The sequence below is a fragment of the Bradysia coprophila genome, unplaced genomic scaffold (genome assembly GCF_014529535.1).
Source record: "Bradysia coprophila strain Holo2 unplaced genomic scaffold, BU_Bcop_v1 contig_297, whole genome shotgun sequence".
Taxonomy (NCBI): domain Eukaryota; kingdom Metazoa; phylum Arthropoda; class Insecta; order Diptera; family Sciaridae; genus Bradysia; species Bradysia coprophila.
The window spans coordinates 9,254,562-9,270,597 of record NW_023503555.1 but is presented as its reverse complement, the minus strand read 5'-3'; the positions used below and the strand labels follow the sequence as shown (position 1 = coordinate 9,270,597).

General features: G+C 35.8%; 1 protein-coding gene across 8 annotated transcripts in view; it reads left to right on the top strand.

Moving 5' to 3' along the window:
- The window catches only part of LOC119079053 (CUGBP Elav-like family member 1), a 158,141-nt gene that overhangs the window by 104,097 nt on the left and 38,008 nt on the right, over positions 1 to 16,036 (top strand). For all 8 annotated transcript variants that reach the window (XM_037186858.1, XM_037186856.1, XM_037186852.1 and 5 more), the window contains 2 exons: positions 7,937 to 8,187; positions 14,103 to 14,185. In XM_037186858.1, the coding sequence (XP_037042753.1) occupies positions 7,937 to 8,187; positions 14,103 to 14,185 (334 nt within the window). The remainder of the gene's footprint in view (positions 1 to 7,936; positions 8,188 to 14,102; positions 14,186 to 16,036) is intronic.

Below are 16,036 nucleotides of genomic sequence, written 5' to 3'. Positions count from 1 at the left end.
ATGCCCGTATTCGCAATTTCGTATCCGTCGTTACTCGGAATTCCCCGATCTTCTTCGAACGCCAGTGCCATTCAGAACGATGATTACACGGCCGCTAAACGCTTTCCGAACCGATTTTCGTTTTGAAACCGTTTTCAAACCGGAAACATTTGACTTTATAGTCTAGGCTGTACGCTTCGTGTGTCTCTTGCTCTATAAATATATCGGTTTTTCAAAGGCCAACACCATAAATTTTTCGAGAAAAAACTTGGATATAAAAATGTATTTTCCTTATGCCATAATTGCTGTCGCCCTTACCATCAAGTATGAAATTGAATGGCGTATGGAAATTTGTTGTTTGTTTTAGGTCTGTATTGGGGTGGGAGAGAGGTAGAAAAATTTCGTTCGGTTCTCTTTCTCACATTTTAAATAGATCGTTGGCAGTGCGCTCAAAAGGTATAACTTAATTTCATACTGGGTAACGATATTAAAACGTCGAGCTTGTTATTTTAACCTGAGGCAATTTTTGTCACCCCTTTTAATTATGTACCAGATATTTGTATTTTAAAATGTCAATGTGAGCGGAGGGGTGGGAAAAGAGTACAGTCAATTTGTTGTTATGTTTGTCAAACAGAGACGAGAGAAAGACTTTCTATTTTCTCAAAAATGTTTCGAAATTCTCTGGATAATTGCTAGTGTTTCAGCTCTAAATTATTGCTGTGAGGATACTAATCGTTGTGTACCTCAAATTAGATTTTGGTATGGCAGATGTTCTTGTTCAAAAAGTTTATTTTTTCTCTCGATACAGTGGATGGGTGGTGGAGTCATACCTTCATCATTTAGACAATTTTATTGCTATACAACTGATGACTTAGCTCGTAATCTCTACCATGGATACGTTGTCGTTCTCGATAATCAACTCTTTTTAATTGAAGAAAGTTTCGTCAATAACTCAATGCTGTCGGTTGAAGATGGGGTTGAGAAATGGATTACATCATGTCCACAACATCATCCGATTTATTTACGCTCGGTAATTATTGAGAACACTTCACCATATTATCAGAAATGGTGAGGATTTTTCCAATCGTTTGTTGTGCTCTTGACTTATAAAAAGCGAACATTTTCGCTTGAGACACAGATAAAAGGATTTTGCTCTAATAAATTACTGGTAGAGATGTCGATCAGCAATCACTCGTGCTAACATTTATTGAACCCCGTTGTCTTTGATGTATTTCCAACATTTAAACGCTTTAAAGCTTAATTTATCCAAACGAGAAACTCCATCAATGAGAGAAGAAAAAAATTCTTTTCAACTGATCGTTAAAAAGGACGAACTTGATAACTAATCGAGTGCGTGACAATTGAACAAATTCACCCAGCCCCCAGTGTGATATTGTACCTCGACCTGGTGCATATGGAATTTCTAATCTTCTTTCCACATTTCCTATGCAAATTACTCGTCCCGTGCAACAGAAGCATATTTTGATCGAATGTTTCACATTCGAGGCTATAAATAAAAATTATTTCACCTCACATGTCATGTCTGTGTACATCCTCTCAAGTACAAAATCGGTTTTGTTTTATCAAGAGTGTTGATTGAAACCAATTCATTCGTTTAATCAAGCTGCCACAATATATCACGCAGCACCGATAATTTTCATACCCATTCTCACAAATCCTCCGTGTGCACCGTACATACCGTATTCATAGCTACATAATAACACCAGCTATAACGAAGTCACTTTATGATATGCCCATGTGAATTAGATATGTATCCTTGCCCTCCATAATTCTCTATAAATATATCGGAGCCGTACATCCATTGAAAAAATGTTTTAAAGAAAACGGTTTTTTTCCCTCCTCTAGTAGATCGATAAGCACATGAATAGTAATGTGAATGTGGAATCCATACTTGAAATAAAATTTCTATTTTTAATGGACGATAGTCCATCTGTAACTGTCTGAAAAGGAAATGGGAAAACCTTTTGTTGCATTAGCATCTCTCCACTCTCACAATTTGTACACATAAATATGGTGTGTGCTGTTCTGTGGGGAAGTCAATGGGCTCTGAATAAAATATTTACCAAAGTCACATCAAGGCAGACATATATAGAGGAGAAAAACCCCAAAACACAATTCCACAATCACTACCTCATTCGAAGTAAGAGATACAGTTCATTTCCCGAAAACTAAACACCACCATTCCACCAGAAATATTGCCGAAAATACAGAAAGCTTTACTCCCGTTGTAGACTGGGAGGCAATGTGGTTGATAGTACTTTATAAGGAAATAGTTAAATGCAGAAACGGGACGTGTCACATCAGCGAATTGTTAGAAAAATGAAATTTTATTAATTTAAATTTAAGCGGCTTAAGCACTGGAGCTAATTACAATCATTAGTGTTTGATTACCGGGAAAAAAACAATATTTCCATGCCCGTAGATGATATGTTCAGTCCTTAGTACTTCAGACAGGCAACGGAAGTACTCTATTAATAACTACTCTTAGTGCTTAACCGTAGTTAGCTTACATCGTAGACTGGTGTCGAAATGAATTTGTTATTTCTACATGAACAAGAAAAATGAAAATGTAATTTAAAGTCCTTCCTGACAAGTCAACTTATTGACCCGATCAACTTATTTTAAACTCGATCAACTCGGCACAACACCTCTTTCCCTAAAATTTATTTTTCTAATTTCACACCAATTCGGTCACCAAATATGAGGTGACCGAAATATACCCAGCGTCTCTATCCTCTTTAACGCTTTCGTAGCTCTCGAAACACAAACAGAACGACAGAACAAACAGTCTTCAACGTCTAAGTATAGTGCAACAATATGGGGGCTCTTCGCCTATTAACATTTCGAACAGTGGATGTGCATACTGTAAGGCGATTTAATAATGCAAATTATTAAGTGAAAACAAAATTTTGATATGAAAATTCAAGTGTATGAAGCTGTTACGTAAAATGGAATACGTATAGAACACTTCTAGCCGCATACACCGATATGGATGCAATACACATAGAACATTAGACGAGATTTAGTATACACAATTTACCAAAGTATAGTCAAAACAAAGGGAAAATTATCTAACTCACATGCAACCATACAAATACCCATTACGGTGGCGGGGCATAATAGTGTTCACGTTCAGAGGAGAGTAAAACATTGTCTATTACATTTATAATACAAAATTTTCCTGAAATGAAATTCGGTTTTTTTTGCGTTCGTTGTTGGTTTTCTTGAAGTCGGGGAGCACATTATCTCTTTGTCTTCTTGAAATGATAAATAATTCTGTTCGACGAAAAAGTACATCAGCTGAAATAAAGAGCTTGGCAACCTTTGATGTTTTACTTTTTGCGTGTTTCATGAAGGTAATTTGTGGAAAAGAAATTTTTTGTTTTTTCTTTGTACAAATTGCCTGTGTTCTACGTATACGTTCTATACGTTCTATGAAATGATTCAATATGTTGCTGGGTACCTTTATGTGTAGGGCATGCACAGTGGAGTTGTTTAAACTCAGATTGCTTTTTATTGGAAATTTTCAATGGACGTACCAATTGTGGTATCGGATATTAGATGGCAAAATTATGGGTTCGGTATGGGACGAAAGCCAAGAAATAGCCTCATTGGATTGAACTGTCAAGTTGAATTTCACACATTGTTCAATCGATTTTATTTGAGTTCGCTGCGCTCGCTGTTATGTACCCAATGTACATGACTCTTCAACAGACCTTATTATCAGGATTTTTTCTCGAAAACTTCGTGAATTTTCAAGAATTTTAAAAGTTCGTCCGCAATTCAGTGTTTTCAGACTTAGTTATAACTCGAGAATAATTTGGGGTTGGTCAACATTTGACACATCGGAAATTCATATTTATAGAGATATCAATGACTTAAGATCTGTATGGCAACGCTGAATTGCGGATGTCCCTTAGGGGTCATTCATAAATGACGTCCGGTACTGAGGGGGGAGGGGGGGGGTCTACGATTTCGGACACTTCATACAAAATTGGGTCAAATTTGACCACTTTTGCGTGACGAGGGGGAGGGGGGGACCAAAACTGACCAAAAGTAGTGGACGTCATTTATGAATGACCCCTTATGGATGTCGCCTAATTCCACGAGGCCATGATCTTCCGATTTCTCTTCCAACAACGTTACCTATTCGCCAAACTTTTATTCGTACAACTCATACACAATCCAGTTGTTTATAGTTTTACATTTTTAACAAAGGAATTAAATCTTGCAACATTACGGAGCCTCCACACCACAGCTCAATGATCTCGAATGCGTCTATTGACTTTGACGCCCGCACATTGTGAAAAAGAAAAAAACACAAACGGCAACAAAATCAAACCGCAGAGACATTCCCTTTGTATTTATACATTAAACCCTTTTACAACTTACAACCCAACGATAAACAGAATGTTCTGGGTTATATCGTTCCGCAGTTTTTTTTTCTTTGTTTCTCTCATCTTCTTTCCTACAAAAACTCTGACAAGTACATGTACAGACAAGTGGGAAGCAGCAAGTTAAATTGAAATGAAAAGACTTTGCCTAAATGAAAGTTAATTCAAGATTTTTGTTTATACGCTGAAGGAGTCGGTAAACAATATGGGTTTACCATAGGAATATTTTCCAGTACACAACAGGAAAGAGAAGAGAAGGGGGGGATGCGAAGATAAAAATCATTTCACGCTCCATGTGCTGCAAGTCAAATAAAAACCACTGTACGATGTAAAGTCAGTTGTCACTTCACTATATACAATATACAGGGAGCGTAGGAATACTGTTAAACCATCGAGTAAATTACACGATATGTAGTAGAAGATAACGTCTTTCTTAACTTAAGGAAAAGGATGTGTAATGTTCTATACATGTGCACAGATACGTTCTCTTAAAAATCTTTCCCAGGTTATTTTTCTTGTCGTTCCGCTTTCTTTATGTATACACAGCAGCAGCAAACTGTTGTTAATAGTTTCTTCCACGTACCATCCGAAGGTAGTTAAGATAATCTTATCATGTTCTTCACTGTTCTCTCTGCGGCATGCAGATGGTAAAATATGGCATTACTTCACAACATTGAAGTCCTCGGCTGTTATATGACTTTACCTATGATTTAACGGTTTAATGTACCAAACATTTGAACAGAGCGCCATTTCTTTTTTGAATGAACACAAAAGCATTTTAGCATATTTTGCGACTTTACTTAGGTAATAATATTTAATTTTACGATAAAATCGTGCGTACACACGCATCGTTGTGTATAGCATTATATCTCGAATGCTGACTGCGTACAAAAGCCATGAAAATCGAAAAGTATACTCACACACACCAGCCGAAATAACGCACCAGGGAAAAAGGCAGAAAATTTACAATAAGATTTTATTAGGCAATTCAATCGAATTTGTTATTGGGGTTTATGGGTAATATTTAGATTAGGTAGAGATATATACATGGCTCCCGTATATGTTATCCAACAACAACAATCGAATGAAAAAAAAGTTTTATTTTGCAAACGAAATAATTTCCTGTATTATACTACACGTCCGTTTATACTTTTTTTTGCGGGGGGTAAGTCGTCGTCTTGCTCTCCCCTTGATTGTGAACAGTAGATAAACGCACACCAAATTTCCATCGAACATGCTAACGTTTTATTGAAAACAATATTGATAAAAAGGAAATTGGCTATCATGTCACTTAAGATTTTTTTTTCCTCCAAACTTCGGATGCTTTTTTACTGGTTCCAAACTTTTCGTCTCTTCTTCTTCTGTTCCGATTTTTTTTTTCATTTCAAACATCAACCTTAAAATGGATAAAACTTTCCCTTTTTTTTGGTCGGACGGAAAATATTGTTGAAGATGAAAGAAAGGACAGAAAGCCAGAGCGTAAAAGTGTTCGAGGTTTTACATTTATCATACTAGCGATGGGGTGGATGGATTTGAATAGGGTGCGTCGAAACCAAAAGGGAATATGATCGGCGATTTCGGGAGAATTTATTGCATTTTTGCGAGGTATTTTCAGTGGATTCTTTATGCGTTATCATAAGGGGACAGTGCAAGTTATGGCATTATTAAAAGTCGCCCAAAACTTTTATTCAAATAAAAATTCCTTTCTCTTGATTTAATGGTCCCGTCGATTCCTTCAAACCATATTTTAGAATTCAATTTTATTATTAAAAAAATCTATTAAATTTGCCTGTAGACGAACTGTAGCTACACAAAGGAACGTGAACCAGACCTAATTCAAATTTTTCTTTTGTTAGTCAATCTTGACAGAATAACAAAAGAGAAAAGTTGAATTTAGGTCTCTTTCAAGACGGTACATCTGCAGCTACAGGAAGATGGCAATACTGCTAAAATGCATGTTCGATTTGTTGGTAGATAAAAAATTGTGGAAGTGGGTTGCCAAGGGTATTCATAAACACATAATTTCCCATCTTTCCGTCATTAAACCGTCATTAAAACATTGAGTTTTGCGTCTTAGACTTTGAGTTTCCATCTTTAGGCAAAATTTGTAGCAACTTCTCGACCTTTTGAAGTTGATCTTACTTAACATTTTGTTAAAGTATCCGTACTTCAATTCAATTTTCTCGGTATTATGCGGCCAGGTCTTTTTCCATTCAAGTTAGTTAGTCTAGCTACACAAAGCAACGCGAAGGAGACCTAATTAAACATTTCGTTTTGTTCTTCTGTCAAGTTTGACAGTATAACAAAACAGATTTGAATTAGGTCTATTTCGTGTTGCTTTGTTGAGATCATTCATGCGGGTGGTAAAAAAATGATGTTTAGACACCTCAACTAAAATCTAAGAAGTGCATGCTTTGGTCTAATACAGCTTTAGCCACTATTTGAAACCCACAATTACTCTAGTTACACATAGCAACACGAAAGAGACCTAAATCAAATTTTCCCTTTGTACAGAAACTTTGACAGAAGTACTAAAGAAAAATTTGAATTAGGTCTCGTTCAGCTCGCTGCTCGCTGTATGTAGCTAGAGTTAGTCGCTTAGGCACTGCGCTGATAATCCCCAATGATGAAGTAAGGCCAGCATTTATACAGGTCGACGATTCTCTTATTTTGGCAACTCCAAATATTCCTAACTTGAAAGTTGCGTCCATAAAATCCCATAAGAACTGTCAAGCTACGAATTCTTAAAGTTACGAATGCTTTGAGAATCGGCGCCCAGGTACGATTTTTTACGGAAGATTTTCAGAGATTGAGTGAATTTTTACCAATGGTAAATGCAACCTCTTTTGAATGCGTTAGGTTGAAAAATCGGAAAACAAAGTCCGCCATCTACCCATTGTAAGCAAATTCCATTGCCTGCACTCAAGCATTTTTCTACATAATAAAAGTCCACATAATTGTGCTACCACACAAACACCCTGTTTATGCATTCATAGTACGAACCTCCTTCCTAAACAAGTAGTAATTATACAAAGTTAAAACAAAAGAAATAAATTTTTCCTGACATTTATTTGTGTCCACGGAAAGTAAGGCAGAAGTAGAGCGAAAAAAATTTTCTTCCTCTTATTATATGAAGACAAATTGTTATTGCCCCTTCTTGTCTTACACAGATATTCCGGACATGAAAACCATGTTTTTTTTTATATGTTATTATACCGGAAGCAATCTAACGATTTCGCGAAAGAATTTAATTTATAAATAAAAACCGAGAACGACAAGGAACGAAGCAACAACAACAACAAAAAATCTCTCTCGCATTATAATTCATTAAACTGATTTACATCGAACGTCGTTGGGGGTCGCTATCTCACTTAAAATAAACAAAATGAGAAATATGTTCGATATAAATCATATAGATACAAGGAGGGAATAAAAATCTCCTCCATTCAGACATTGAATGTTTATGCAACAACCACCCCGCCATTCTTTTACAGTCCAACATATTTTCATAATAATTTTTTCTCTTTCTATTGTCTTTCCAGTGGGTTAAATATGAGCAACAACAGCCTTACTAATAACAATAACAACAGCATCATTAGTAATAAAAATATTAGTGATTCGAACGAAGCACTATGTTTGATTGGCGAGCAACCAGATCCGGATTACATCAAAATGTTCGTCGGTCAGGTACCGAAGTCCATGGACGAGGATCAATTGCGCAAAATGTTTGAGGAGTACGGACGTGTTCATTCGATAAATGTACTTAGAGATAAAGTGACCGGTGTGAGCAAGGGTAAGTGGATTTAACAATTTTCATTCTTTCTATAATTAAACAAATAGAAAAGAAACTCTTTAAGTGAGTCTGTACGTTTCGTTTAATTTTTTATTTTATTTTTTATTTTCGTTCGTTCGTTCTACATTATAATTACCAACAACTCACCTCCAGTTTTCAATATTATATACAATTTAATGGCTTCAAATTACAACTAGAATTGAATTGAAATATAACCAACAAAGAAAGCAGCGTTGCATTTGGTTTTGCTAATGTTTTCGCATTTATATCGGTTTTACTTCATTTCATTTTGTCATTAATTATTTAAATTACAAACATTAAATCACCCCATTGGTAATCCAAACATTAAACATTAAATTTTGTATGGAGTTGCGTTTTTGCTACGACTACTGGGAAAAACACTGAACGCAAACATTTTACAATTTAAACCGAACATCTTTTTAATGCCGGTCTTAATTATGGGTTAAATAACAAGATATTCGGTGGGCTTTCAGTCAATTTATTATTTCGATGTCTTATACGCAAAATGTATTTATATCGGGCAACGGAGAGATTAATGATTTCTAAATAAACTTAGCTCGAAAATCAAATTCCTTATTTTGTGCTTGGTGGTCTTTAACGGGGAGACATTGAGTAGCTTTTGTGATAGACGGAGAGGCACCGTACAGAAAAGTTCCTTATGAAAAGACAGTTTGCCAAAATAGAGCGACAGCTCACTCGTTCATCAGTCATTAATAAAACTTCGCACATACGATTTTGTTACTCGATTTAAGACGAAAAATGTTTGTTTTGGAACCTTTTTTGGATCTTGTATCATGGCAAGAGTATTTTTAAGTCAGCTTGCACCGTAGTAAGACCAAATTATTTTCAAAATAAAGGTGTGGGCGCCACACGAAACATACTATTTTAATTAATACTGAGATCTTGTCGTATCTGTCTTTAAAAGAAGTCGTACATAAATGACGTCACGTTTTTCCAGGGCTGTCATCAGATCAAAATCACCCTAGGGTGAGTATGCTCTTTTGTAAATCATTGTTGAGTGATTACTGATTTCAAACTGATGACAAGACTGAAAAACCATGACGTCATTTATGTAAGACCTCAAACTCGAAAATTTGACTTGTCAGGAACGAGAGACCTTGCAACAAAAAAATTAACTTTTTGTCGGACAACCATAGTTTGGGTTTTGACACAACAGCGGACGTCAGTGATATTTAGATAAGAATTTACCTCAGCTGATTTACAGCTGGTCCACTTATACAAACAAAATTGTTTATACGCCTTGATATGGTCTTACCGTTACCATGCTTGTGCGTGTAACTACTCCACCAGTATAAGCAGATTCGTTTGTATGAGTGGAAGCTAATTTCTGTCTAAATTTTAATGATATCCACTGTAATTTCGACGCGGTAGAGATCTAAGCTAACTAAGACGTGCAATAGGACACCAAGCGTTAGAACCATTCTGGCCTCGCTTCAAACGCTTATAATCAAGTACCACAACAAATATCTTTCGCCATTGAAGTCTATGTGATCGGTTTCGAACCACAGCCCCACAAACGACTGGTACGGACACGGGCTCTCGGCCTATGGATCCATCTTTTCAGAAAATTGTATACGACAAATGAATGCGAACTTGTATCCAAGTTGAAGCGAGGGTTTAACAACAAGGTTTTAATTATCAAAAGTATACAGTAAGGTTGAAGTCATTCCGCTTCAGCAGCACATTCAAATCCAAATCCTATTAAGTTTACTTTCTGTTCACATTTTAATCCCGACTTTAATCCTTTTGAAGATTAAAATTAATTTTAGTAATTCGGCTCAGTCTCTGCGCCTTTTTACTTTGCGAAAATCCGTTGCTTAGTATTACGAATTTATGGGATGGTACAAAGCAGAAACGATACGACGATATCGCATCAGAAAATTTGAAATATTAAAGTGGAAATTCATTTACAACGAGAAAAATTGTGTTATTTCATCCTTCGTTTATTTGTACACGATTGGTGTGTGTGTGCGCTACTTCTACCGCTACCACACATATTTCAATCTGTGCAAAATGAGTCGACCTTTTTTTCCTTCTCTAAATCCCTCCGTCTAATGTAATTTGTCGATAATGCAAAATTACGTCCATCTATCCCCAGATTTTTTGCTTATTCATCATTTTCAATGAACGAACTTGACCTAAATAAATCATAAAGCAGCTCTCCAGATTAGGTAAACTGACCACCAACCCATTATTCATCAAAGACGACCGACAAAAGCCAAAACAGAGAGAATGTATAATATGCCCCGTCCCCTCTGGAAATTTCATTATTTGTTTATTGTCCAGTCTAGACAAATCCGTGTTATTTATTCATCAAATTTACACACACAGACTGTCGTTGTGTCGTTGGGTGTTTCTTTTTACTTTTTCTTTTTTCATCCGACTCATTCGCCCTGGATTTTCTTTAGACTTCGCATACACATAAAATAGACGGAATATCGTAAAATGTTTGCATATCTATTTTATGGATCACCCAGAATTGACTTTGCGACACGCACTTCTATAGCTGTAATAAACGTTCGTTTGGGTATTTTGCCTAGGGAATTTTTTTTTCTCGCTCTTGGAAATTTTATAATGTGAACAGCTAACTCTCGTGTACAGTAGACCTGAACGGAGTCACTTTATTTAAATTCATTATGAGGCACAATAAATGAATTTGTGATTTATACGTTCATTGAGAAGGACGACGTACTGTAGATTCTATATTGGATATGCCGGAAAGTTGTTTCTTTTTTGGATTAGTCATTGTTCTTGTGTTGGATATTGTACGGTCTTTGTATGTCGAATTCAGTTTGAAAGGAATATGTGGTTGGACATAACGTTCCAAGGACATCTTCATTGCCCGTTCTGTATATCGTCAAAGTGTAGAACCGACAAATGACAAGAGTTAGACACTTTTGCTATGTCCGTATTTCTTGGAGCAATAGATCTAACCGCATCCTCTTGCTGCAATAAGATGGGCTGCGGTCATTCATAAGTGAAGTATTGTCAGGGATAACACTTTCCCGAAAACATTTACACTAACTCATCATCAGTGGGAAAACATTTTCCTGAATTTTCACACATTTTCCTTCGATTTCCCAAATATTTAGCTTAAGGACATTTGGGAATATGAAGGAAAATTTAGGAAAAAAGTCTAAGACAGCTAAGAACAAGACTTAAGATGCACTGTAGTGTTAGGCAGTTAGGCAGTGTTAATATAGATGTTCAGATGACACTTGTCTTCCGTACAAAAGTGTCTCTTCGTCGTAGAAAATAAACCATTTTCTACAAAAAATTTGGTGGCTTCGATCATCTAATAAAATGGTGACGGACGCTACTTCCCCAACAGTATATAGACTCTTAGCTCAAGCCTCCCCTCCTGTTATCAAGCGTCAACTTGTGACAACAGATAAGGTCCACTGATTTTTGTTAGTTTTTCATCCATTTCCGCTACGCCACATACTTGAAATATGGCATGTTACGTTTCAAGGAACTCCCTCTCCTGTTACCGAGCCGCTATCTCTGAACGATTGCGTTTAGAAAATTCTACTGGAGACATTGTTAATTTCCGTTATTTCATAAAAGGAATTTTGACCTCTTCTCTTGAAAAAATTAATTTTCGAAAAATGCAATTTTCTCCGTTGCAAAACGAATTTTCATATTTTTATCGTTCGTCATTTACATAATACGAATATCAACTGAAGTATTTGACTGTGGATCAGAAAGGAAAAGGAATAAATCTCAGCGAAAACTATAAAAAAAGCGCAACCCCTCTTATGTGTTCTTCAATTCAATCTTTTTTTTATTTTTATTTTCCGTTACACAATTCGTACGGTCATATGCAATTCTCTTAAAAGCTTTTTCTCGCCCGCTTTTCGAAAATGGAACGAAACAGAAAAAAAATGATTCTCCTTTCTGCAGAGCCAGACAATATATTTATTCAAAAAGAGATATGGGAGAAAATGAAGAAAAATAAAAACGAAAAGTAATAAAAGCGAAAAAAAAGAACGAAAAATAATAATAAAAAAAGCGAAAAATAATAAATATAAAAATAGAAATTGTTGTTGTTGGGTAAGGATATATATTTCCACAAATGGAATAAATTTGGTTGGTATACCTTTGACATCTATAACCATTATTCTGAAGATAGAAAATGGTTTTATATTTGCAAAGAGATACTATTGTGTGGCAAAATGAAAACGCGGAAAACATTTTTTTTATTATTATATCGTGGATCGTGGTGCATTTACTTTACGAAGCATTGTCTATTCTCTTTCTATATTTTTTTGTTGTTGTTTTGTTTAAAAAAAAGAAGAAAAAACATGTTATTCATATACACTAAAAATGCCGACAACTTTTGTAACTATTCGAATAAAAATAAGTTCATTTCCAGATACATTTTTATTTTTGCTGTTCATTTCTCTGTTATATGTCATGAATGTTATAAAATTGCTATAAAATAGACCGAGAGCATTCATATGATGTGTTCATATCAGTCCATTCACAGGTCACCGTTTTAATTAAAAGTTTCAAAAGTAAACGTATACTCACGCCTCAAAGGACAATAGATTTGAGACCGTGAGTGTACGTTTTCCGAACTTTTGAGATTTATTTTCACCAGGGTCATGGTTTGATACCTATGTCATATTGTTACACTATCGGCAACGAAAGGCTTTCGTTACACGAGTACTGTTTTTGAACGCTATAAGTAGGACCTAACGAGGTCCTAGACCTAGTGAATATCACAGTCGTCAGACATTGTACAACACTGACAGAAGAGTGAAATGAAAATCTCACCTGCAGCAGATAACTTTGTCTCGATGTAATTTACAATAACTGGCACAGCCACAAGCAAAAAAATACAGCTGAGACAGGTAATGTAGATCTGGAGACAAAGTTACCAGTGACAGGTGAGACATTAAACTCTATTTTGTCAGTGAATTATTGTCAAAATTCTGGTGCCACATCAGGCACAACCGATCTTTCAATAAAATTTTTATTTTCAATTTGCATACACTGGGTAAATTTCGCTGCAATGACACAGAAAAGCTAAAAATATCACCTGCACCAGGTAACTATGTCTCCAGGTAAACACATTATCTGATACAGCACTCTAGAGGTGTAGAAAGTAACTTTGTCTCCAGTGACCTACATAATCGGCCACAGAGCTCTTGCTGTGTGAGCTATTGGAGATTACCTGGAAACAAAGTGACCTGCCTACGGGTGAGATTTTCAGCATGGAGTGCAGAATTTTCAAAAGATGGTTCTCATGCTGCTCTTTATATCAGTAGTGAGTAGTATATCAGTAGCTGGTGACAGATCATTTTAACACAAATGTGGAATTTGTACAATGTGTGAAGCCGAAAACACACGAGCAATTTTGCGTTACTGAGATCGACAATAATAATTATTATGCAGCGTTTTCCGTTGTTCAACGTATTCTACAATGGAAAGCGCAGCATAACTGTCGATCTTAGCACTGCAAAATTGCTCGTGTGTTTTCAGCTTGGCGTCTGAGATATACAATAAGTTTGTCCTCGTCAGGAGCCTTATTCCGTTCAAAAATAAATGTCGTACAAGACAAATGACGTACGTTTCGGTTAGTCTAATAATTTTTGGCATAGCTTTCAAACTTACGAACAACGGCTGATGTCCACACAGAGTCTCTCGCTCTATGAAAGTAAATATGTGAGGCATAATACACACTTATCTATACGTTCGTAACCTACATTTATACGAGAGAGAGAGAGGAAAAAAATTGTTTTTTTTTGTCTTTTGTTTCATTTCTATTTACATAAAACGTTTTTTTTCTCCACTTCCAAACCATCGTTTTATACGTTTCATTTTGTTGTTTGTTTGTAGCCTTTATGGTGCTTTTTCTGTTTTTTTAGGGTGCTGTTTTGTGACGTTCTTCACACGAAAGGCTGCCCTCTTAGCACAAGATGCACTGCACAATGTGAAAACACTTGTTGGGGTAAGTATTCATTTTTCATAATAAATATTTATCTGGGTTTTTACCAGCAACACAAAAAAAGAAAATTGCTGAAGAAACATGGGGTGGCTGGCCGGATTGAAAATGGACTGGTATATAGTCATGTCTTTATCTCATTTTTATACATTTATGTGCCAATGATTGAATTGTTTTTGACTCGTTCGTCTCATTCTATCACCAGTTTTTTTAATGTGCTCATTGCAGGGACATTTTTGGGGAAATATTTTCCGGAATTTTCCCGAGTTTTCCAGATTTTTTCCCATATTTTCCCACATTTTCCTAATTTTGCCAACAATTTTTTTTTGGCAAAATTTGAAAAAATGTGGGAAAATATAGGAAAATCTGGAAAAACTCAGAAAATACCTGGAAAGTTTGTAAAAATTCCGGACAATATTTTCCCAAAAGTAGTCACTGTCACATTGTTCATTCCTTTCTCTCTATCATTCTTAAATACTGTTTTTATTTGTCCATCTGGCTGTCTGGCTGCATGGCTGCCTAAAGTACATCTCAATTCAATGCTATTATTACAATGCTAACAGATGATCCGTTTCCAATCAGCCGTAGTTGTCTACATCATTTTGCAATTAGTCTGTCTATTTTTTGAATTGACTCTGTATATTGTAAGGATTTAGAATGAGAAAACAGAATTTTATCAATCGACATCGTTAATTCCAACTGACAATACATTCAATATTTCCTCGTCACATCCAATTTTAACCTCGTACGACTTAATGAAGGATAGCAGACTTAATGTTCCGTTTGTAACATAATGCAATTCATAACGAAGAGAATAGGGAAAACTTTCGTTTAATGCCTAGAGGTACCAAATCGACGTAAAAATTCAGTCGTCAGTAAATAGCATAACTTGAGTTAAATCTAAGCTTGAAGATGGGCAAAAATCGGTCAATCTGATCCGGAGATGTAGTCGGGAAAGTGTCATAACTGAGTGGTGAGGTAAGACTATTAGACAGAGCGTTAGTCCAGCTATTCGTAGTTATCGATGATATCATGATACGCCCGTTCGCAGCAATTTGCTACGATCTCGACTAGACGTTTATAAAATTTTATTTATGCAAAAAGTGTGAACTTCTTTTGACATTCCTTTCCAAAGTTCATTTTCCATTTCTTACGACATTCAACCATACAACCGCCAAGAAAAAGTTTCATACAATGAAGATGTTGTACAGCATCCATTCATTGACACCTAATCATAAATCATAAATTAGAGAGAAGACGAAGAAAAAAGAGAAAATTACGACAAAAAGTGCCTTCGATATACGATATACGATGAGTTTTTGTTGAAACTTGTTCAACCCTAAATGTGTTAGATGTGTGTATACACATTTGCCTTGTAGAGTTTCACAGCAGGAAAATTGTTTTTTTTTTCTTTATTCGTTCCGAACAAACAATGCAGAGACAGACCCGATATATATGTCGTTTCGAATGTATATCTTTATTTGATCGAATGTAGGCGTTACACGGGGTTCACTCCCGTCATGAGTTAATTATTTTTTGTTGAACGAGTCGACGGAAAACAGTTTATTGTTCGGATGTTGTGACACTTTTTGGTTATTATTTCTGTGTGAAGTGCTTCGATCTCGGTCGTCTTCTGTTGCTTCGATTTTGTGTCACTTTACGCATCAATAAACAATTAATTGTTCTGTGACAATGGCTTGCAAAGAGCCCGGTTTTTACAACACAAAGTGGTTTACTCTTTAGGAACTGCCAGAACTGTAGCTCATATCTCCTTTACGGAAAATGATAGGCAAAAATCATATCTACCTGATGTGTCCACTACACTGAGTCCATTCAGTTCAACGCCAAGCTAAGCTT